Raw genomic sequence first — 20,813 nt, 5'->3', positions numbered from 1 at the left:
TAGTCAATGTATATTCAACATACACTCCACTTACACTGCTACTTTCTCTACTTTCCATTTTTAACACTGAGTAAGCTTCTAACTGAAATTTAATAGGGAAATTTAGGTTATGAGCATAAATGGTATTATAAAGAAGGAACCCACAGTACACCATGAAGTTAAATTTATACCACAGTTCTCAAAATTAGTTTTCAGTATCAAGCACACCTTCTACAAGATACTTGAAAACAAAAGGATACAGAAAACAAAATGTAACAATTAGTCAAAACAGAAAGCATTTAATTTACTGACAAGATCTGTTCATTGGTTAGCCATCAATTAGGATATTAAAGGAATATAGATTCTGACAATCAGTTGGGTTTTGTTTTCTGATGTGAACCAGTATGTGAACGTTTCCTTCTGCTTATCCGGTGAAAACCAATCCCCTAATTCCAAACACAACTTCTTTAAATAAAAGTGACCTCAGTAAAAGAGCATTTTTACAGACAACACACACCACAAATAACTCTACAGTCAATTCCGATGCAACTGTAGCAAATTTATGGAGAAGTCCAGCAGTTTACATGTGATCAGTTCAATATTCTACAATTCAGTGTGCAAGCACCAAAAAACAACAAAATGCAACGCAGACAAAGCAATGATATTTAACCAAGCTTACAGTTTTCAGAAGACAATTTTAGAGTATGATACTGTTAAAATCAACATAAATCTCTATGTATTAAAGCAGGAAACATTTTATTTAAAATTTTATTACTTAAAAATTATTACCCACCTCACAAAATAATGTAAGCTTGTCATCTGGTAGAAGACCATTAGCTTCATCTAGTAAAAAATCTCTTCGGATAAATTTCTTAAATCCCCAGTCCTTGCCTTGAACAAATCGATATGCTCTTTGGCTTTCTGATAAAAAATTGTGTACAAATACAGCAAGTTAAAGGAAAAACATTAACAAATAACACCTAATTCCACAGCAAGACTAAGTGTTAATAAAAAAAATTAATCAGTTTCACACATTTGGATCACATGTCTCGTTTCTAGAAAACACAGAACTGATTAAAACCTTTTAAATATTGTAATAGAGTTATTTTATAAAACACTTGACAGAACTTAGTGGAGCACAATTTGTAATTCAAACCATATCATCTCTTTAGATCTCTCAGGCACCATCCAGGCACAAGGAGTTTTTCAGTGAGTGTTTAAGAATGCCAATGTGTCAAAACAGGAATTGTACAGAGGGAAGCACCATTACAGTGAATCTGTCACCACAAACCCATCCTGACAACGCTCTGCAGTTGTCATAACAATCTGGTTTGACTTCTTCCTGAAATGGAAAATCTTGTTTCACAGGTTGAAATTAGTTTGAAATACAGTAAAAGCATTAAAACAGCAAAACAGAAATGAAAGCTTTCAACTTCTAAGCTATGTTTTGGTCCTAAAAGTTATTAATTGTATTTACCTTTTGGCCCTAGTTAAAATAATATTTTTTTTAATCCATTAGATTTGCTGTGATAACTTTTTTTCCTAATGTTCACAGCCAAAAAAAGAATTCCCACAGTCATCTCAGTGCAAACACATGTAAATTCAGTAAGATCACACATTTTACATGACTGGTTGACTAAAAAGTGGCCACTTGTTGCCCAAATTAAACCACAGGAAAAAGCACGATATACTGTAAGTATAATATGGGAAAGAGGTTATTTGGGAATGGCTTTGAGAATCTAAGTATAATAAAGCACATTCTGAATTAAATTTAGAAAGATTGTTCAAAATGAAGACAGCAAGAAAACTGAAATAAGAGCAGAGGAGGACGTGGGGAGGGATGTCATTAAGAGATCCAAAGAAGCTGGGCAGGAAACACGTCACCATCTCATTTGCTGTATGCAGAGATGTTCAGCCTTCCAGCGAGCACTTCAGAGGTTTAAATCTGAAGTTTGTAATAAAAGCAAAGAGTTTTTCATGGCAGAATCTGTCAAAATATCATTCCTTCTACAGCCTCCAAAACAAAGCCAGACTTCCCTACATTATTGACCGTGGCAGCACCACTGGAACACTCTTCAGCATGTACCACAGAAAACACACACGTGTCACACACTGCCCTCACCTCCAAGAAAAACTATATTCAGAGCAGTTCTTCACTAGGATTATATACAGCAAAATATCCTGCAGAGATTTTCACCGTATTTTCAGAATGCACTGAAGAGCCACCCAGGAGCTGACACTGCAGGAGGTGTGAGGTCTCTGTCCCTGTCACCTCATCACACTCCTGCATCAACCACCCCTCACCCATGCAGAGCACAGCAGCAGAGGGTAATGCACTCACTCAAGTGCAGTGTGCCCTTTGAGGGCAACAGAACTAACACACAACACTGCTCACATTTGAAAATCTGTATATCAAGGAAGAAAACCACGTTTTAAAAAATTATTGACTCGTTTTTTCAACATCTGGATTAGTGTTTTCACACTTGCACCAACTTTTAACATCATTACATTGAAATAAAAAAAATAAATTAGGAAATCACATTCTCAAAAGCATTGAAAAATTTATTCTCTAGCTTCAGCCAAATTCTTTACTCTGCAGACTTAGATTTTACTCTTTGCAGCAACAACCAATGTTAACCCCCAAATTAAGAATCAAAATAGAGCAGCACAGAAGTCTAAATGTATTTTTTTTTCTAATAAAGTTAAATGTTAGTTTGCTATCTGTTTCATACACAGCTTCATCCCTTGAAGCAGCAGCCTATGCATGAATTATCAATTTACAAGGGATATTGGAAGAGGGGCATCATTTTCCTGTCTCAGTAAACACACAGCATCTACAGAAGCGGATGGCAAATGGCTGGAGAGTCCAAGAAATAAGACTTCTGTTGGTACTTTCCCAAAGTGAAAACATATTTATAACTCCTGTGGTGCCAAACAGAGCACAGCTACTACTGCAGAAGCTGAAGACACGCCCACTCATAGGATTTTTAGCACTGCAGTGGATGATGAACCACAGAGAGCTGATGGGTCAGGATTTGGGCGTCTGCTACAGACCCACTGGTCAGGAACAAACAGGACACTGGAGATTGGGGTCCTGGGGGACAACAAATCAACAAGAACCCACAATGAACCCCTAAGACAAAAAAGGGCCAGCAGGACCTGGCTAAAGACTAAAAGAGATTACCCAGGTAAGCTGTGGAGTCTCCATCCTTGGAGATCTCAAAGCACCACAAGTCCCAAGCAAACTGACCCTGCTTCCAGCAGGGGTTTGGGGTCAGCCAGCCTCCAGAGCTCCTGTGCAAACTCAACAATTCTGTGCTTCCACGATTATCTCCAAACAGTTTTTGACACAGTTTCACATTTTACTACAAATACCAATCCTCTCCTGGACTGTGTCAAGTCCAAATGAATACAGTCTCCAAACAATTCTCCAAATGTACACAAGTGGAGCCTTGCTCATCTAAGCTCCAGAAGGAAGTTTGCAGGGACTGAAGAAACCATCACCATCAGTGTAAAAGGACTGGTAGAGTGAAAGATGCATGTGAAACATATATATTTACCTTCCTTCCAAAGAGTCCAGTAATTTAATTTTTACATTTGAACTCAGTTCTTTGGATTCAATTTGAGATTACAAGTGGGCCTAGCTACTCAAGGAGAAATAGTGTAAACTTTGGGTATAAACACTGCAGAACTACAGACTTTTTGCAAGAAATGCAGAATTCACAACAAAACAGGACTTGAAACATCTCTTAAGTCCTGGAGTAGAAGAAGGGAAGAAAAATAGATACTCTTCATATACAGGACTGGCAGCAGAACAAATTCAGTGCAGATCAGCATTCAATTATTCATTTCCACAAGAATCCCAGCTTCCCCAAAAAGCATTTCCAATGAAGGTTGTGCTCACAAGTTTGAAACTAAGAGCCTTCCATACGTTTTTCATATCAACACAACAATTAAATCAAATCACCAGTTATTTCAAAGTCTTCTAATTCCTTGGTTACATGGCACACGTTTTAAAACTGATTACAGTGTAAATCAGCTGAAAGAGACCAAAATATTGTAAAGGATGCAAAAAAACCCAGCCATGTCTGCTTATGTATTTAACAATGGAAATCAAACACTTCCACTGTAGCTACAAACAAGCAAATACACCTCTACTAACAGGAAACAAGAATAATCTGCTGGAAAAACTAAGTGACAAGGACCTGGAGTGACAGCAGTTGGTAATGTGCTGTAATTTATACTGCTCAGGATAGAATTAGCATAGCTCCGTGATCAGAAATGTGTGAAACATGAACAGGATTTTATAATTAAGTTCCTAAAAGGAAATTAAAAAAGGTATTTCAAAAGTTTATCTCAATATTAAATTCTGCTCTCAACTGAAAAAAAAATTACATTGCTGATGTTCTTACAAAACCACATTAACACTGCCTTACCCATTGCTTTTGTTTCTTCTCTTTTAGCATTCAGCAGGGAAAATTTGAATTTTGCTCTGACTTCACTTTTTGGACAACTGACTAAAAGCAAATATAATGACAAGTAGTCTTTGCTTTCATCATCTAATCCCTTTGGATTTACCCTCAGGCACCTGCAAAAAAAATGGAGGATTTGTAATTTTTAAATGGTACCCAAAATTAATTCAGAAATACTTTTACAAGACACAATAATAAATGCTACTGAAATAAATGTTTCCTTTGTAATTGCTGACATTTTGAAATTAGAACCGATCCATACCTACAGCAACCCTTCAAGAAGCATCAAAGTTTTAATATTCATTTGTAATTTAACTTTACAATTTTTTCTGAGCAAAATAACCCCAAAAGAAAATCAAAGCACTTGCTCAAACAAAGACCTTACCACTTCATTTTGTCATTTGGCCCTGATGAAAATGTAGAACTCTTTAAAACTTCACCCATTTCTTCACGGCAAAAACTGAAGTTATTAATGGTCCACATGTATGAAAATTTTACTACTTTAACCTGAACAAAAGACCAGAAAATGTTGAGAAAATTTAACTTACATATCAAGCATTAACTATGAGAACTACTTAGACTGTCAGCTATATTTTTTCAGTATGTCAATAACGTTAGTTTAGGGTTTTTCAATGACTATTATGACAATAATAGAAAATAAAGCCATTGGAATTTATGTAGATTACCTGTGTGTAACACCAGCTTTCAGCCACAGGTCCACTGGACATCTCCCCAGGAGGAGGTGGGGTGGGAACCCTTGACATTGCCACTTATTGCAGGTTTATAGTATCAAGAGAGCAATCCAAGCTTCAGTAATTTTCCTAAGAAAAGTAATTAATACATTTTGTTCACCCTTTTTAGGTGTGGGAAATACAAAAACTCATTTTACTGTGTTTATTAAATGATGCATCTGAAAATTAAACCTGAAAAGAGGACAGTGATTCTGCTGGGTGTCACACATCAACAACCACTGGTGCTCAAAACCTGAGCTCTCACACAGCAATTTACAAAAACAAGCACCTGTGCATCACACACCACCACTAATGACAGTATTTCAACACCCCCTTCGCAAATTACCACTTTGGCCACTCCAGAAGCGTTATAACTTTCTTCAGGCTCTCCCCCTTTGATTTGCAGAGTACCTAGAGCACTCGGTTATTAGTGCACTGCCTCAGTTTTTCACCCAGACACAATTCACAAGAACACTCAGCCACCCGGGAGTAGAATAGGTTCACACAACCCTGAGATTTCTGAATGGAGGGTAAGGAATCAAACCTGCTTTTCGAGCAGTATTTTTTTTCCACAGATGCTTTTTATGTTTAACACCAACAGACACAGCTGAAGAACTATAATCACCACAACCACGTGCTCGATCCCTCTTGAAGGACAAAGCCAGAAAACAGTTTCAGTCAACTCCCAACAACAAATGAAGTGATTTTGTTATGAACTACCAGCGCCTGAGAGAGCACTACAGCTCCTCCTGCCCATCAGGAACTGAGTCACCTGCCCAGATCATTCCCACCTGGCTACACAGCAGTAATTGTGACTGCCTAATGAAAGAAAGGTGGGCAATGAGAGGGCAGCTCTGGGCTCCTGGCTGCCTCTCCTTTAAGGGACGGTCTGCTGTCAGCTGTGGACAGATTCCTGTCACTTAAACCATTTCATTAAATTGCTCAAAAGTGAAATGAGCCCTAATCAAACCAGAAAAAAAAAATCAATTATTTCTGTCACAAAACATTTTCTCTTAGTAGAGGAAGTTTCTTTAAACATATCCTGCTATCACTTAAAAGCAACCATCACGCTGCAACATTTGACTGCTTCACTGTACAGCTCTTTTTAGCTGTGATAGAACAGCATTAATTGTCTTCCTCAAAAGATGTGATTGCACATCACTAATCACGAAGGAACTCTCCAGGGACGGAGCAACACTTCGAAACAAGGTTTTATGCAAACATTGGTAAAAAGACACTGCAAGAGCACATAGAATTCAGTCGTGATGTGAACAAGTTCATTATTCCCACGGGAAGGATTCTGTCTGTGAAATGCTGCGATCCTCACTGGATGCTTTCCCCTCTGCCTTTCTCACTCATGGGATGAAGCAGCCCTTCCACATCAAAGTCTGCTGACAGGTGATTGCTCTGAATCACAGAAGTGTAAGACCTTGAAAAGAAAGCTAATTCTCAGTTTTTACCAGATGAGGAAGCAGATGCTTTATAATCATATCCCTTAATGAATGTCTACCAACAGATCTGCTATGACAGGGCGAAAACAAAACACTGAACAGGTCTCCTGTAAGACATGGATCCCTGAGACATTGAAAACTAATCATAAACACAATTCAGCTGTCTTTAACCAATGAGTTTTCCCCAAATAAAACTTCTATTTGTGGCAACATTCAGCACCTCATTAGCACTCTCCGTAAGTGAAAAACAAACATCATCCCTAAATTTAAGATAACTGAACTTGTTTGCTTCATTTTTTTTTTATGCAGCAAACACATATATTGTGCATGCTGTGATTAGATAGTTTTTGATTACATGCTTACAACTGGTTTTGATTCTCTGTATAGAACAACCCAGAGTAAAATTCCTGGGAAGGATACAGGTGAACTTTTGCTTTCAAAAGCAAATATCAGCACTTATATGACCATTATTTCTGGAAGCACATCCTATACTCATGGTGACAACTGAAGCTGTTCCCCAAATGCCTTGGATTTTGACACAGAACCATATCCTGAAAGGGTTAGAATAGCTTACCTCAGCCTTACTGAACCTGCTTGCTGCTCCTCCAGATTCTCCAGAGCTAAAAGCAAGAAATACAGCCCATTCCTTATTCTGTCATTTGCATGAGATGCACAGGACTGTCTCATCTCTCATCTGCACCTCAATTCTTCAGCCCATTAGACCAGTCAGCTCCCAGTAACCATGAAGGAGCAGCAGATCTGAGCCAAATTTGCTCTGAAGGGGTTTCTAAATTGGAAAAGCCTGAAAATAACTGCTGTACACAATCTCTTTTAAGAAAGTGTTCAGTGACCTTGGGCCAGCTACCAGTAGTTATCTGCCCACTCCCGTCTCACAGCTAAATCAGCTTGATTCGCTGAGAATTAAACTCTAAGCAAAGGTAGTTATTTGCAATTACTTTCAGGTCCATCTGTTGCCTTGTGTCTGTACCTGCTCCACCCGAGGCATCTGTGCTTCAGAGGCTGCTTCCACCTGCTGCAAGGCCTTTATTTAAGGAAGGCCTGATTTCATCTAAGTGCACTTCTCAGGTCCTTCTGAATAGCCTCAGCTTTTTGTTAAGTTTCCCCTTTGCAGCACCAACACCAGACAACTGATTTTCATGATGCTCCCTCTGAGGACAACTCTCTGAGGAACAGATTTACACCTCACTTTTTTTGCATGGATCTGCTAAGCCAATCACACTTTTAGGCTGAGAAAACTGGCAGAAAGCAGTAACTTTAAATCTTTCATACTGGGAGTCTGTGTTGAGGAGCTGTCTGTATTTTTCAGTACGCCTGAGCACAGAACTTAAGAAAAACAAAGGACCTACCAAGACAAACTGAATAATGGGAGAATGAACAAACAGAGCTTCTGATCCTTTGTTAACATGTACCAAAAGACAGGGTGAAGGATGGAAATGGTTTAGCAGTGCTGCAGCTCTGCCCTTCCCTTAATCAATTAATTGGGATTTGGGTGGGGTCATGGCGATATTTCCCAGAGCTACAAGGTGAGAGACAACACAAACTTTCAAGATGCTGTCCTGAAGTGTAGAGGTGTTTGGAGAAGGACTCTTGCAGTCCTCAGACTGACAGCAAGACCACCAATGGTCACCAGGGCAAAATGGACCCCGCACAGGCAGCCTGAAGGTGAGAACAGAGATGACACTCCACGCTCACCCTCTGAGCTCTGTGTAGGGAGGAGACTAAATACTACTCTGAAGAAATTGTTTATGAATCATTGATTAGCCACTGTCATCAGCTCAGACAAAATGGTTTCCAAGTACCAACCCCTCATCACAGCCTATTAGACCAAATGGTTGGGAACACAGAGAGGTGGAGTTCACAAAACCAGTCAGAGAACGACTGGGTGGAATTCAATCAGTGAAGTGCAGGAAGACAGGTCTGCTATCTGCAGGATGGAACAACTTAGAGGGACAATTTTCATGCTAGAACCTGCATTCATTACTCTGCAGGCTATCATGAACAAAGCAGCGAAATGATGGAACATTATCAGACAACAGCTCCAAGAGTTTTCAGGCAATGCTGTGCCTGTCTGGACACGGCCCAACAAACCAGTCTGCGTGGCCATCCTGCCAGGCAGAAATGTCTGACCATCAGGGCAAACATGCTCTGGGAACAGGAAAACAACCTTTAATGGATGGGGTAAAAGAAGTTTCTGGTTTTCAAAAGGAAAATGAGATGTATTCTTAAAGGGTGTCAAGTTCCTTTGTTTGGGTTTTTTTCTAATACACTCATACTGAATGTTGTACAGCAGCCAGTGCTGATTTAATTCAGAGTTTGTGTTCACAGTCTTATTAAAAAAAAAAAAAAAAAAAAAAAAAAAGAAGAAAAGGTCAAAGGTTCTTTGCTTGTAGCTCCAGACCCCAAAAATGATGGGCTTATCACTCACTTCTTCTACTGGTCTGTTAAGGAATGTACTGGCTTCACCTGATAATTGCTCAGCAAATGGACTAGATTCTGTTAAATTAGGATCTTTGAGGAGGTGATCCTCCTACAGTGAGCAAGCAGGCAGAAATAACATGAAAACAAGGAGATATCTCAAAGCATATTTTATTTCTGAACTAAATGAACAGCTGTCCTACTCAAACAAATACTTATACTAAACTTAAACTGAAATTGACTACTGTTAATTAATTACTTGCACACACAGTGCAAAGAAAGCACAGGCTACCTTCCAAAAAATGCATTTGCACAGATTTTCATCAAAAGCTGGATCAGATCTCCATTTTCCTAGATCTTAAGATCATAAGTGACTTCCTACATCAATAACATGACTCTCAAAAATATTACTGTTTCCCCCTCTGTGAAATTGAGTATTTATCAACTTTATTATAAACAAAGTTACTTTTCAACCTCTCAGAGCTAGACAAGAGCACATTCCCAGTCTCTTACATCTTGTGCTGGAATTATCTCAACTGAAGGAGTGACGAGCTCGTTAAGAAAGCACCACATACACAGGAACACGCAAAGAAGAATTTTCTACACCCCCAGTAATAACCCCAGAAAACACTTCACAAAGCTGTGTGAAGAGCTGCTGCCCCATTAGGAGGATGCTGGGCCAGCTCTGTCCTCAGGAGCAGATCCCAGGAGCTCTCCCAGGGCAGGCACAGTGGAGCAGGAGCACACGAGGTGCTGCACATCAACCACAGCCATGGCTTACCTCGGTGTTTGAGTGAGGGATTGCAGCAGGCACACTGCTGAACAAACTGTCCTCTGCAGGGTACCCAACACACCCCAAAGTCAAATCCAGCCTGCCAGAATCCAACCCAAGGATCGTTCTCAAAGCAAATCAGTGACCCTGTCCTGCTCCCTCCCTGTGAACTCAGTGATCAGCTCCTGCTGAGCCTCTTCCTTCCAGCATCTCTCCTTCCCAGGGCTCGGGCCTCCAGCATCACAGTGGTTCCCTCCAGGGTCACACCAACAAATTCCAAGTGCATGCCCTTCATATTCCACTCGGATGGCGACAGTTTTTCCCTGAGCAGGGCTCAACATTGCACAAAATGCAAAGCTGTTATGAATTCACTTTTTGCCCCCTCTCTGGAAATGCTGGTATTTCATCACTGGCTGAAATAAAGATCACCTTCTGAAGTTGAACTGGTCAATAACATTCTGTTCCTCCAACTTTTTATTCCTAGTAAATACATGATTTAGAAACCAAATATAGTTTGTGAAATTTTGAGGGTTTGGCTTAAAAAAAAAAATAAATTGTTCATTCGGTAATATCAGCTCCCAAAAACCCATTCAAAATAAACACGGTGTAGTTACCGAGATAATCATCTAATTTCCTCTCATTACCAGTGAATAAAGTATTACTTAGTATTATATAATTAATATGTAAGTGTTAAATATAAAACTATCAATATTTCTTAAAGGAATCAGTTTCATTTTTCAAATTACAGAGAAGACAATTTCTCGGAAAAAAACACCACCTCAATTCTTGGCTGAGAAAGAATACATTTATGAATATAAAAATGAAGGAAACAAACAAACCCAACCAAAACAGTTATGTCTGAAGTGAAAGACATTCTAAGGCCAAAGACAAAGTTATTTCACCCAGTTCTAGGCAGCATCAGCTTATAAAGGCCAAACTATCTAAGAGTGAAAAAAGCCATGTCCCTTTCTCATTGACCACAGAAGGATTTGTGTAACAGCCACCCACCACCTGGGCCACACTTTTTTGCATGAAACACCTACGGTTGATTTTTTTTTTTGTTTAAGAGTTTGTCTTATGAGCCAATTAAGCTTACATAAATCCCTACAATTTTTACTAGTAAGTAGAAAAAAAAAGAGACCTTTGCCAGAAATAGGATTGTTTTCTTAATTAGGAGAATTTCCAACCCTTCACAATTGATCTTTTTGAAAGAACTGCTGTTGTATTTCCTAAACAGCTAACTATTAAACTAAGTTTCCTGCTGGATGATCCACAACACAATAACAGATGTCTGAAAGGTCTATTAAGCTCAGGCAGTTTTCCAATTTGTTCAGTTATTATCTCCTCTGAAAACACACTCAAGATATACCTACAAAAATTTAAATACAGTGTTCAGCATTTATTGATTTTAAACCCCATCCATCACTGCATCGTTTGAGTGAACAGAATTACTCATACTTACACAATTGCAATAACATATATCCATCCCCTAAGTTAAAAAACTTACAGGTTAAGGAGGTACTCCACTTTACATTATCTGCAGTACTTCTAACATGAAAATGTTCTCCTTTTTGGGGCAAAAGAAGGGAACAGCAGTTGGGCTACACACAGGAAACTCCTATGACACTGAGGAGGCAGGCTGTAACAGTTAAAAAGGTTTGAGGCTTTTTTAGAACACGATATTAAAAAATGCTTATTTAAGTGTATGTTTGCTCTGTAACTACTTAATAGCAACCAAGCTGACACAAACCCAAGCTTTGGGGTTTAAATCAGAAGCTCTGGCTGCTCCTGAGTGCCTCATGGTTAGCATCTCATCCTTGCCATCCCACATCTCTGCTGGAAGCCTGTGCCCTGCCAGGAGACACAACCAGCAGCCACACCATGAGCCAATTCATGACTCTCTCCACACTTTTCCAGTGAGAAAAAAAATACTACCATGGACTGGGCTGTGACAGCTGAGAGACTCCATATCCACCCTGTCACCCCTGCCCAGGGACAGTAAACTCCAGCAGAGAGAGGGCAGGCAGCTGGGGGTCACAGACATCTCAAAATAGCTACAACTAAGACTCCAGAATATAAAAGTGCATCCTCACGGTGGTTCCAGCAAAAAAAAACCAGCAAGGCAAAACTCAGCACGTGGGAACTGAGAACATCATCCAACTTTTCAGAAGGATGATGGTGCACCTATGACTGATGACACTGAAGTCAGCAGCTCAAAATTAGCAAGATAATACCATTGGTTGTAAAAACTGTAAAGTTGTATACATGCTGTTTTCAGGCTTTTCTCTAAATTTTCTTTCCTATCCTAAGGCTTTGAAAAATAAAGCTGAATTTTACCTCAGCTGTGAGAAAGCCCAAGTGCTCAGGAGAGATGGAACTAAAACTGTCTAGTTTACATCCGCCAAGCTCACTGATAAAAATCCCTCAGCATTCGCCTTGCATTATTGTTCTCTAATATAGGAAACCCACTGTGCTCTGTATTAGATGTCCCAGACCAATCCCTACAGCACTCATCTATACATTTCCCCAGAGAAGAAATGCAAGATTATTTCTTACAGCATTTTTCATTTTCATTGCCCAGTCTAGTTTTACAGGACCCAAAAGAGGGGTATTTCCATCACGATTCCTCTTGGGAAACTATTCTATTCAAATAATCTATTGCTGTCGGGGTTTGTTTCCTGGTATACAGCCAAAGTGATCTTTTCCCCTCCTTAGTTTCACTCCATTACTCTTACTCCAACAAATCATTGGCATGTGAAAGTATATTAAACAAAGACATTTCTTCCCTAAATGCTTTACTCACATACAATCAAGAGTTCACCAAATCGAAAATTCTTATTTTAACTTTCTTCTTTGCACTTAGAACAGGGGTTTGTATAAGACAACAGAAAGTTGATTTCAACTGTAACAAAAAAATATCTTCCTTTAGTAGATTCACAGCTAGTCTAGAGTGGTTTGGGTTGTTTAGCTTTTCTTTTCTTTAAAAACCCGTATGATTTGCGAAAAGCACTGGCCTGTACTCTGGAAATAGGTGCTTCCATTTGCTGCAAAGGAGCTGTACCAAGCAGCAAAAACCTCCTCATTAACCTCAGCAGACTGGCATCACCTGCAAAGCTCACATCGAATTGGTCCAACAGCTTTCAGCAGGCAAAAGCTCATACTCACAGATGTTGTCAGGAGGGGGTTGATCAGTCATTTGTTGCCCTGTTACCTCCCCTGGCAAAGCAGTGGCCACATTTCTGAGTGTCACAGCTCATTTCAGGCCTCTATGCCTGAGTGTCAGACCTCGTGCAAAAAACAACTGGTACTTTAAAGCTAGAAAATTGAGGAAAAAAGCCTAAAACTCAATCCTGCCAGAGGACCAAACTGCATTTGATGCTAATTTATCCCAACAGTCTTGAAATTGAACTAATCCACAACAGCTGATTAGACAGATCCTGGGAAAGACAGGCAGGTCAAGAGGCAGAGCTGCACACACACTTGCTTCGGTGAATATGAAGCAGTAATCTCCAAAAGCCATCGATGCAAGCAAAATTTGACATCTCAGGATTGGACTGCAGCTCAACTGGTTTAGACTCACAGAGATAAAGAAAATCCTAAAAGTTCATAGAATATCTTGACTTGGAAGGATGATTGAGTCCAGCTCACATATTAGTCCAACAGAAACTGGCTTCTGAATTGCAAAGACAAGTAGACAGCCTCTACCATTCTATTCTTCAAAAAACATCCAGGTTTTGCTTATACTTCAGGATTTAAGAACCATTCTGATATAATCTGTTTCAGATCCCTTTTTCCACTACAGAAACAATCCAAATCTTGGCAGTTTCCACTAAGTTTCCCCAGTTACTCAGTCTTAGTTGCTCAAGACTGAAGAGAATTTCCCAAGTAAGCAGCAAGGCAAAGAGGCTGGCACAGGCCTGTCGAGGTGGCCTGGCTGTGGAGTAAAATAGATTTGGTTTCATCTCTGGGTGCTGTCAAACACGGCAGACCAGAAGCAGATCTGAGTCTGCTGCTTTTTGCCTCCATCCACAGGAGACACAACCACACCGTGAATCATCCCGACGAGGCGGCCTCGCACACACACGGAGCAGCGCTGCCACGGAAAAGTGCTCCCCCACGGCACAGAAACAAACAGCAGGAAAAAAAATGCAATTTACTACCAGGAAATCAAGAAGTCAGCCAACACCAAGTGCCAAGCCCCTCTTTACAAGTGACTCTGGAAACCTCTGAAAGCTCAGACACTGTAATTTATTAGTAACCCAGACTAACACTAGATGATGTTACTGCCATATATCTTTCTCCTCAGCACTCAGTGAGCGGAGGCTCACACTCCTTGGAGGGGATGGCACATTTCCAAACACAACTGCTATTTAATCATTAAAAACGATGCCTGGCCTGTAAAACAATAGGCAAAACCACTGACTACAGAATAACGGTGGATTTTGCTTGGTGATCGTATTAATACAACTAATCATAGAAACTAACTCCGGGTATAAAGTTTGCCACACAAATTTTGAGCAGATTACTGCCCTATGGAAGCTTTTCTTTCACTCCTAGTTATAGCATGCTTTCCTTCTCTCTCCCCTTCCTCTCTTTTTTTCTTAAAAGGGAAAACCCCCACTTCAGCAGAATGCTATTTAAAAGGCGCTTTTTTTGCCATAAGCAAGACAGGAACTCCCCTAATCACATGGCTCTCATGAGATGCAACAGTAATAATTCAAATCTTTCAGATTTATTTACTGTATTTTTTACCCTGGATCAACCACCTGCCCAGTGGATTTTGCAAAACTCGCACAAAATGTATTTATGCAAACTTCATAATATAAGAAGTTTCAGTTTCATAGAAGCTATATCACCCATTGCAACACAAATATTTTTCTGCTGCCATTTTTAATATAAATTTGCTCACTATATGCACATAAATAAACAAAAAAAAATCTACATTGACATATTCTGCAGAGATCAGAAAAATCCACTGAAAGTAGATTTCATACCTTTTATTCCTCTGAAACCACGATAAGCCAAGTGCAGTGCCAGACCCAAGAGTGAGATCACACCCACTTGGACAGTCAGCACAGCAAAGCACTACATTAACCTGCAATCACACCAATCAGCCAGAGATTTCAGACAACTTCGTCCTCAGAATACCATTTTCAGAACTGAAATAATATGACTTTGAGTAAGCTCATACGGACTCTATGCAGAACTTTCCAAATGCACGGAAAAAAAATCCAAAAAGAGGCATAAATCCATATGAACACGAGTAATTGCTGCAATTAACTTTGTACACAGCACAAGCATGTTAGTTAAATTGAGTATTTTGTCCTGTTACAAGAACAGCTACTCAACTTGATATGTAAATACCAGTGTGCCCACTGGTACATATGATACTTACAAGAAGAAGCTAAAATTTAAAATTTTCATTATATATTGCTCCATCCCTGAAGCAAACTATATTAACTGCTCGTTATATAAACTCGTTACAAAACAGTTCTGGTTTTATCTTGAAGAGTTTTAAATACAAACAAGCAACTCTGAAATTAATCTCAGTTAACAAGGAATCTACCTGTTTTAATATTTAAGAAAAGTTGCCACTAAGGAGTGATAGTTTTGTTGCTGAGGTAATGTCTACAGATGAAGTAATTCACAGCCCTATTGTCTTCTGTGAAGACAGTAAGCATATGTCTCCTCTAATGGATTTAGAGAAATTATTAGCTAATCTGAATTACTAGATTGATTTATTAAGCTCTTAAAACAACAAATAACTGGTGTTCAGATTTTATTTCGACTTAACCCAGTGATTTTTAACTTAAACTCTGTGTACTGAAATCATCTGTCCTTCATAGGCTGCAGGCCACATTAATGGAGAAAGCAGATTCATCAATTAGAAACTGAATATGAATAAAGAAAGCCAGGAAAACGAAAGCTTTTGTGAACTTTTCCAAAGAAAAAGTCAGCATGGAACAGAGAACTAGAAAGTAGGACACCAGAGGAGAAAGTTCTTACCACCTATTCCTCAGGCCAGAGTTCTGCACCTACACCTAATTTCAATTGCTCAGGAAGCAGCCGCTGATGCAACCACCCCAAGCCCTTCTAGAAACACCCAGGTCTAAATAATCTGCTGAACACTGAGTACACAAGAAAACAAGGCATTTGAAAGAAATCAAGTGCAAGTCATCACCCCCCATTTCCTTCATCTCCACTCCTAGCCCTGCTCATGAATCGATTTTGCAAAAAACTTGACCGACTGGTAAGCGAGCTCCTGGGAGGGGACGGGCAATAAAGGAACGAGCAGGAAGGAGGCCAAGAGAAAGCTTGGCTCCCGAGTTTCACCCAGTGATCCTTTCCGCTCAACAACAATAAGAGGTTCCCACCCCATGAACTTTGGAAGTTTCCCAACTGCTGGAGACATTTACTCCACCACCAGCAGCACTGCCAATGCCAAGAGCTACTCTGTTGCGTTCTCCCTGGCACACAATTGCTTTTCCTTTCTATAAAGCACACAGGTAAATTACACATCAAATGATACTTCACCCTTGAACTACTTAAGAATTCAAGTCACAATATAGTACAAGAAGCAAATGTCACACGAACCGAGCTGATGCAGACTCTTAAAAGTAGCACGTGTAAAAATTTTCACCAAAAAAATGAAGTGATAAATGGCTTCTGGGAGATGCAAGGCAGCATCAAGGATAAGGAATCTAATTCAGGGAATTTGGACATGTGAGCTCTCTGGATTATTCCATGCCAATGACTTTCTGAATCAGCTGAAAGAGTATCTGACTTTCCACTACATTTCCCAAATGCTATATGCAAACACTCATCACAACAACGTTGACAGATACATGCATGGTTGCAAAGTGATTCCTTGTACCAAACATAAAAACACCTTCTAGCTGATAAAGAATAATTTTAAACCAGGCTACCAAAAAACACATTGGAAAGCTATTAAATTTGGATAAAATGGAACCAACAGAGTTGAGGTTTATAGCTGAGGGTTTTTAGGTTAAGCACTTTCCAGTACTGAACATGCACTCCAGCCAAAATTCCACCACACAAGCTGAATAGTTAAAACATTAACAAAACCCCACATTTATGCAAAACACACACTCTGTAACACAGTTACACACACTTCTTAGGACACCCACTGAACTAAGGCAAGCGACTATCTTCTCTCAATTAGAAACTACAGCATCCAAATTGCCACCACTAAAATACCTCCACGTCTCACAGTGCTGCAACAAAATCTCCACTGAGAACCCAGCACAATCTGAATGAGAGATTTCCTACTTCCATTTGAAGGGACAATTCCAAAGGAAGCCTTTTGATATAAGTGGGACAAGAAGCAACAGAATGTTACAGGAACATGAACTGGAAATTTTCTCAAGAAATCAAAGGAAGGAATGTCTCTTGTGAATACGCGTGTATTTTGTAGAGGGGAAAGGGAATCATGGAATGGTTTGGGTTTGAAGGAAACTTGAAGACCATTTCATTCCAACCCCTGCCATGGGCAGGGACACCTTCCACTATGCCCGGCTGCTCCAAGCCCCATCCAACCTTGGACACTTCCAGGGATGGAGCAGCCACAGCTTCTCTGGATAACCTGTGCCAGTGCCAAGGCACAAGAGGCTCTTGGAGACCACAGGCATCAGTCAAGCACTGAGGGAAGTGCCTTCTATTTCATCCTAAAAATACAGGGCCCAGGACATACATGACAAAATGCACTGTCTTCATGCTTTGATTGGGAGCACAGTATTTTGAAGACCCCAGGATTTTATGACTCCAAGTATCAGGTTGCTGCTTCTGGGAAGTGTAACAATCTCACTTAAGACTTCCTTAGTCTCCACCAGGTTTTGCTAAATACACAGGAAGCAGACTGCTTTTGACAAGGAGACAGAAATGCCCATAAGGAGCATATGAACCTGTCACAAAAACTGTGAGAAAAAAACACCAAAAATATCCACTTGTCATCAACAGGAAAATATAACAAAATATAACAAAAAAGAAAAAAAAAAAAAGCAGGCTGAGGTGGTTTTGTAAGGCAAGACACACAGAAGCCTATGCCTGGGCATACCACAGCACCTGGAGATATTCAACAGGACAAATTTCTCATTACCACCATTCCTATGAGAGTATGAGATGCAAAGAGAATAAAAGTGAACAGATGTGAAGAGATTGTATATGAAAGGCTGAAAAAACAACCAATGCAGACAGAAAACCTGGGAAGAATGAATGAAGATGAGATTTAAGTGCAAGTCAACTGTTTCCTACTGCTGTCCTCAGTCATTTCTTCTCCATTCTAACTTATGTTGATAATGACAACTGGTTCCATTTTCTCTCCTGTATATTTAAATTTGGGTGCTTTCAAAGGTACAAAAATCAACAGAGAAACATAACCCATAGGAAAAAAAAAGCGAAAAAAAAAGTACTTTCAAGTGATTTCAACTGAACATGGAAAACTGTAAAAAGCATGCACTAACAGTTGAAATCAGTGACTAGGGCCAGAAAGAAAACTTGGTGGCTTTTCAAATTCATTTTATATTTGTCTATAGCATATACAAGTTTTTAATAGCAACAAGTAGCTTGTGCCGCCTATGCAAGCACAGAATGTAACTCTTTATTTTCACTGACAGTTCAAAAGCAGGCTGCAAAGTACCAAAGTTAAAAGTTTGGCAGAAAGCTGTTTCAAGGCAATATAACACCAAGGATATTTCTGGATATTTAAAATCTCAGATTTCCAGCAGAGAGTTTCTGCTGATGTACCAAAGCCTGGAATCCTGTACCAAGCTTGCAGCTTTATATACAAAGGCATATTATTTAAAAATTACTTTCCCTTTCCTGAGTAAATATCCCCTTACACAGTGAGGGGGAAATACCATGCAACAGGACACACACTGGAAATCCTTCACAAACATTTATGGTTGTCCTGGCCACACATCCTAGAAGGCCCAGAGAGACAAGCCAGGTAAAATACTTTCAGAAGTGACAGTAACTGCTAAGTATCCCTCTAAAAAGGGATATTTATTTCTAGAAATAATAAAACTTCTAGGGGAAAAAAAAAAAACAAACAGAAGATGAGAATTTTTTTTTAATAACCTCATTTGCTTATGGTTAAAACAAAATGCCTTGGCAGTCATACAAATCTTTTAGCCCAAAACCACTGTGGCAAAAATTCCTGTAACCATATGGGATATCTATCAAAATGTTTTCTGCAGAACTGATAAGAATAAGGAAGGACCCTGCCTGACTCTGTCACAGATTGTTCTTCCTGGCAGGAGGTTCGAGACAACCCTTTTTGTTCAAATACCATTTTTATGGCTCTTAACACTTCTCTAGAAAAGAAATGAAGAACACAGTCACAAAGCAAAGCTACGCTTTTAAACAGATTGCTGATTTCAGTATCCTACAGTGCAAAAAACACCAAGAGCTCGCCGATATCGCTCCCGCTGTTTCCTTTGTTTTCCCGTTTTCCGTCCTTTGCGGCCTTTCTCACCTACTTCTGCCCTCGAACAGCCTCAGTGTGATGCAAATTTCCCCGGACTCCCGGGAATTTCAGCAGGCGACATCATCAGGTGAAACAGAGCCTGAGTCAACTCCACTTCCTGACCACGTCTAAGATGGTGCGCGCAGCCGGCGAACCGAGGGCAGCTTTCCCCGCGCACCATTCGCTCCCCGATGCAAACTTTGCCGCAGCCCAAAGCCGGCAAACAACCTCCCAACCAACCCGCTCCCCCCATCTTTTTTTTTTTTTCAGCTTTCTCACACGACGTGAACTTCCCAAAACAAACTGCACTTGGGGGGGGAGGGCGGGGGCGGATATTGAGGGCACGGGCGGTAAACACCGCGCTGCTCCGCGGGGCTCTCCGCGGCCGGGCAGCGCTCCCCCGGGCCCCGCAGGAGCCCGAGCCGGGGATCGCAGGATCCCTGGATCGCTGGATCCCCGGACCGCGCAGAGCCGACACCGCCCGCCCCGCCGCACGGCGGCCGCGGCCCGGCCCGGCCCTCCCGCAGCAAAGCCCCGGCGCTGCCCCGGGCCCCAGGGCACAACAAAGGCTTTTCCCCCCGCACACCCCCGGCCCGGCACGTACCGGATCGCGGCGCTGGCGGGGCGGCGCGGCGGGGCTCATTCCGCCGGGGCGGGGACGCTGTGACGGTCACCGGCGCCCGGCGGGAGGCGAAGGCGGCGAGCTCGGGCGGCGGCGGAGCCGCATCGCTGCCCGCGCCGAGTCCCGCTGCTCCCGGCCGTGCCCGCCCCGCTGTCGGCACCTCCCGGCTCCCGCACGGCCCCGCTCCCGCTCCCGCCGCACTTCCGGGAGGCAGCGGTCACGCGGCCCCGGGACGCGCCGCTTCCATCCGGGAACGCGCGCGGGGCGGGGCGGGAGCGGAGCGGGCCGGGACGCCGCTGGGGGTGAACGCTCCCGGGGCTCTGGGGGACGGCTCCCCGCGACCGCAGCGCATCATCGGGGCGCACAGAACTATCCCGGAGCCCAGGGATTGTGTCCAGATGGTTCTGGAATGTCTCCGCTGAGATATCTCCTTACCCTCCCCGGCCAGTCTGTTCCAGAAAGGAGTTCTTCCCCATGCTCAGGTGGAATTTCCTGTGTCTTCCTGTGTGGCCTGATGTTCCCTTGCCCGTCCAGGAGGATGGAGCGCCTCTCCTGAGGGGCTGAGACAAAGGGGTTGTTCAGCCTGGAAAAGAGAAGCTCTGGCATGACCTCATTGCGGCCTTGCAGTACTTGAAGGGAACTTACTGGAAAGATGAGGCAAGGCTATTTACAAGAGCACGTAGTGACAGGAGAAGGGGAAACGGGTTCAGATGGAGCGAGTGAGTTTAGATCAGATTTTAGGGGAAAAATATTGAAGGTGGTGAGGCCCTGGCACAGGTTGCCCAGAGAAGCTGTGGCTGCCCCATCCCTGAAGTGTCCAAGGCCAGGTTGGATGGGGCTTGGAGTAACCTGGGATAGGGAAAGGT

At 41.5% G+C, this 20,813-nt stretch overlaps 1 protein-coding gene across 5 annotated transcripts in view; it reads right to left on the bottom strand.

The window, feature by feature from the left end:
• The window catches only part of SPOPL (speckle type BTB/POZ protein like), a 33,193-nt gene extending 13,053 nt beyond the window's left edge, over positions 1–20,140 (bottom strand). The window contains exons 1-5 of one of the 5 annotated variants that reach the window (XM_066190394.1): positions 19,930–20,140; positions 5,138–5,272; positions 4,837–4,958; positions 4,416–4,567; positions 773–900 (exon numbers count right to left, since the gene is read on the bottom strand). In XM_066190394.1, coding sequence (XP_066046491.1) covers positions 773–900; positions 4,416–4,567; positions 4,837–4,958; positions 5,138–5,215 — 480 coding nt within the window. In that variant the 5' untranslated portion in view covers positions 5,216–5,272; positions 19,930–20,140. Of the gene's footprint in view, positions 1–772; positions 901–4,415; positions 4,568–4,836; positions 4,959–5,137; positions 5,273–5,374; positions 5,504–5,528; positions 5,623–5,726; positions 5,747–7,207; positions 7,394–19,929 lie in introns of those variants that run through there. The other 4 variants (XM_066190396.1, XM_066190397.1, XM_066190398.1 and 1 more) reach the window with 4 other exon arrangements.
• Positions 20,141–20,813: the final 673 nt, after the last annotated feature.

Source organism: Chamaea fasciata, unplaced genomic scaffold, assembly GCF_029207755.1.
Source record: "Chamaea fasciata isolate MVZ Bird 193981 ecotype frontalis unplaced genomic scaffold, bChaFas1.0.hap1 SCAF_8, whole genome shotgun sequence".
NCBI classification, from domain to species: domain Eukaryota; kingdom Metazoa; phylum Chordata; class Aves; order Passeriformes; family Sylviidae; genus Chamaea; species Chamaea fasciata.
The sequence above is the reverse complement of the archived record's forward strand: the minus strand, read 5'-3'. Positions and strand labels throughout refer to the sequence as shown.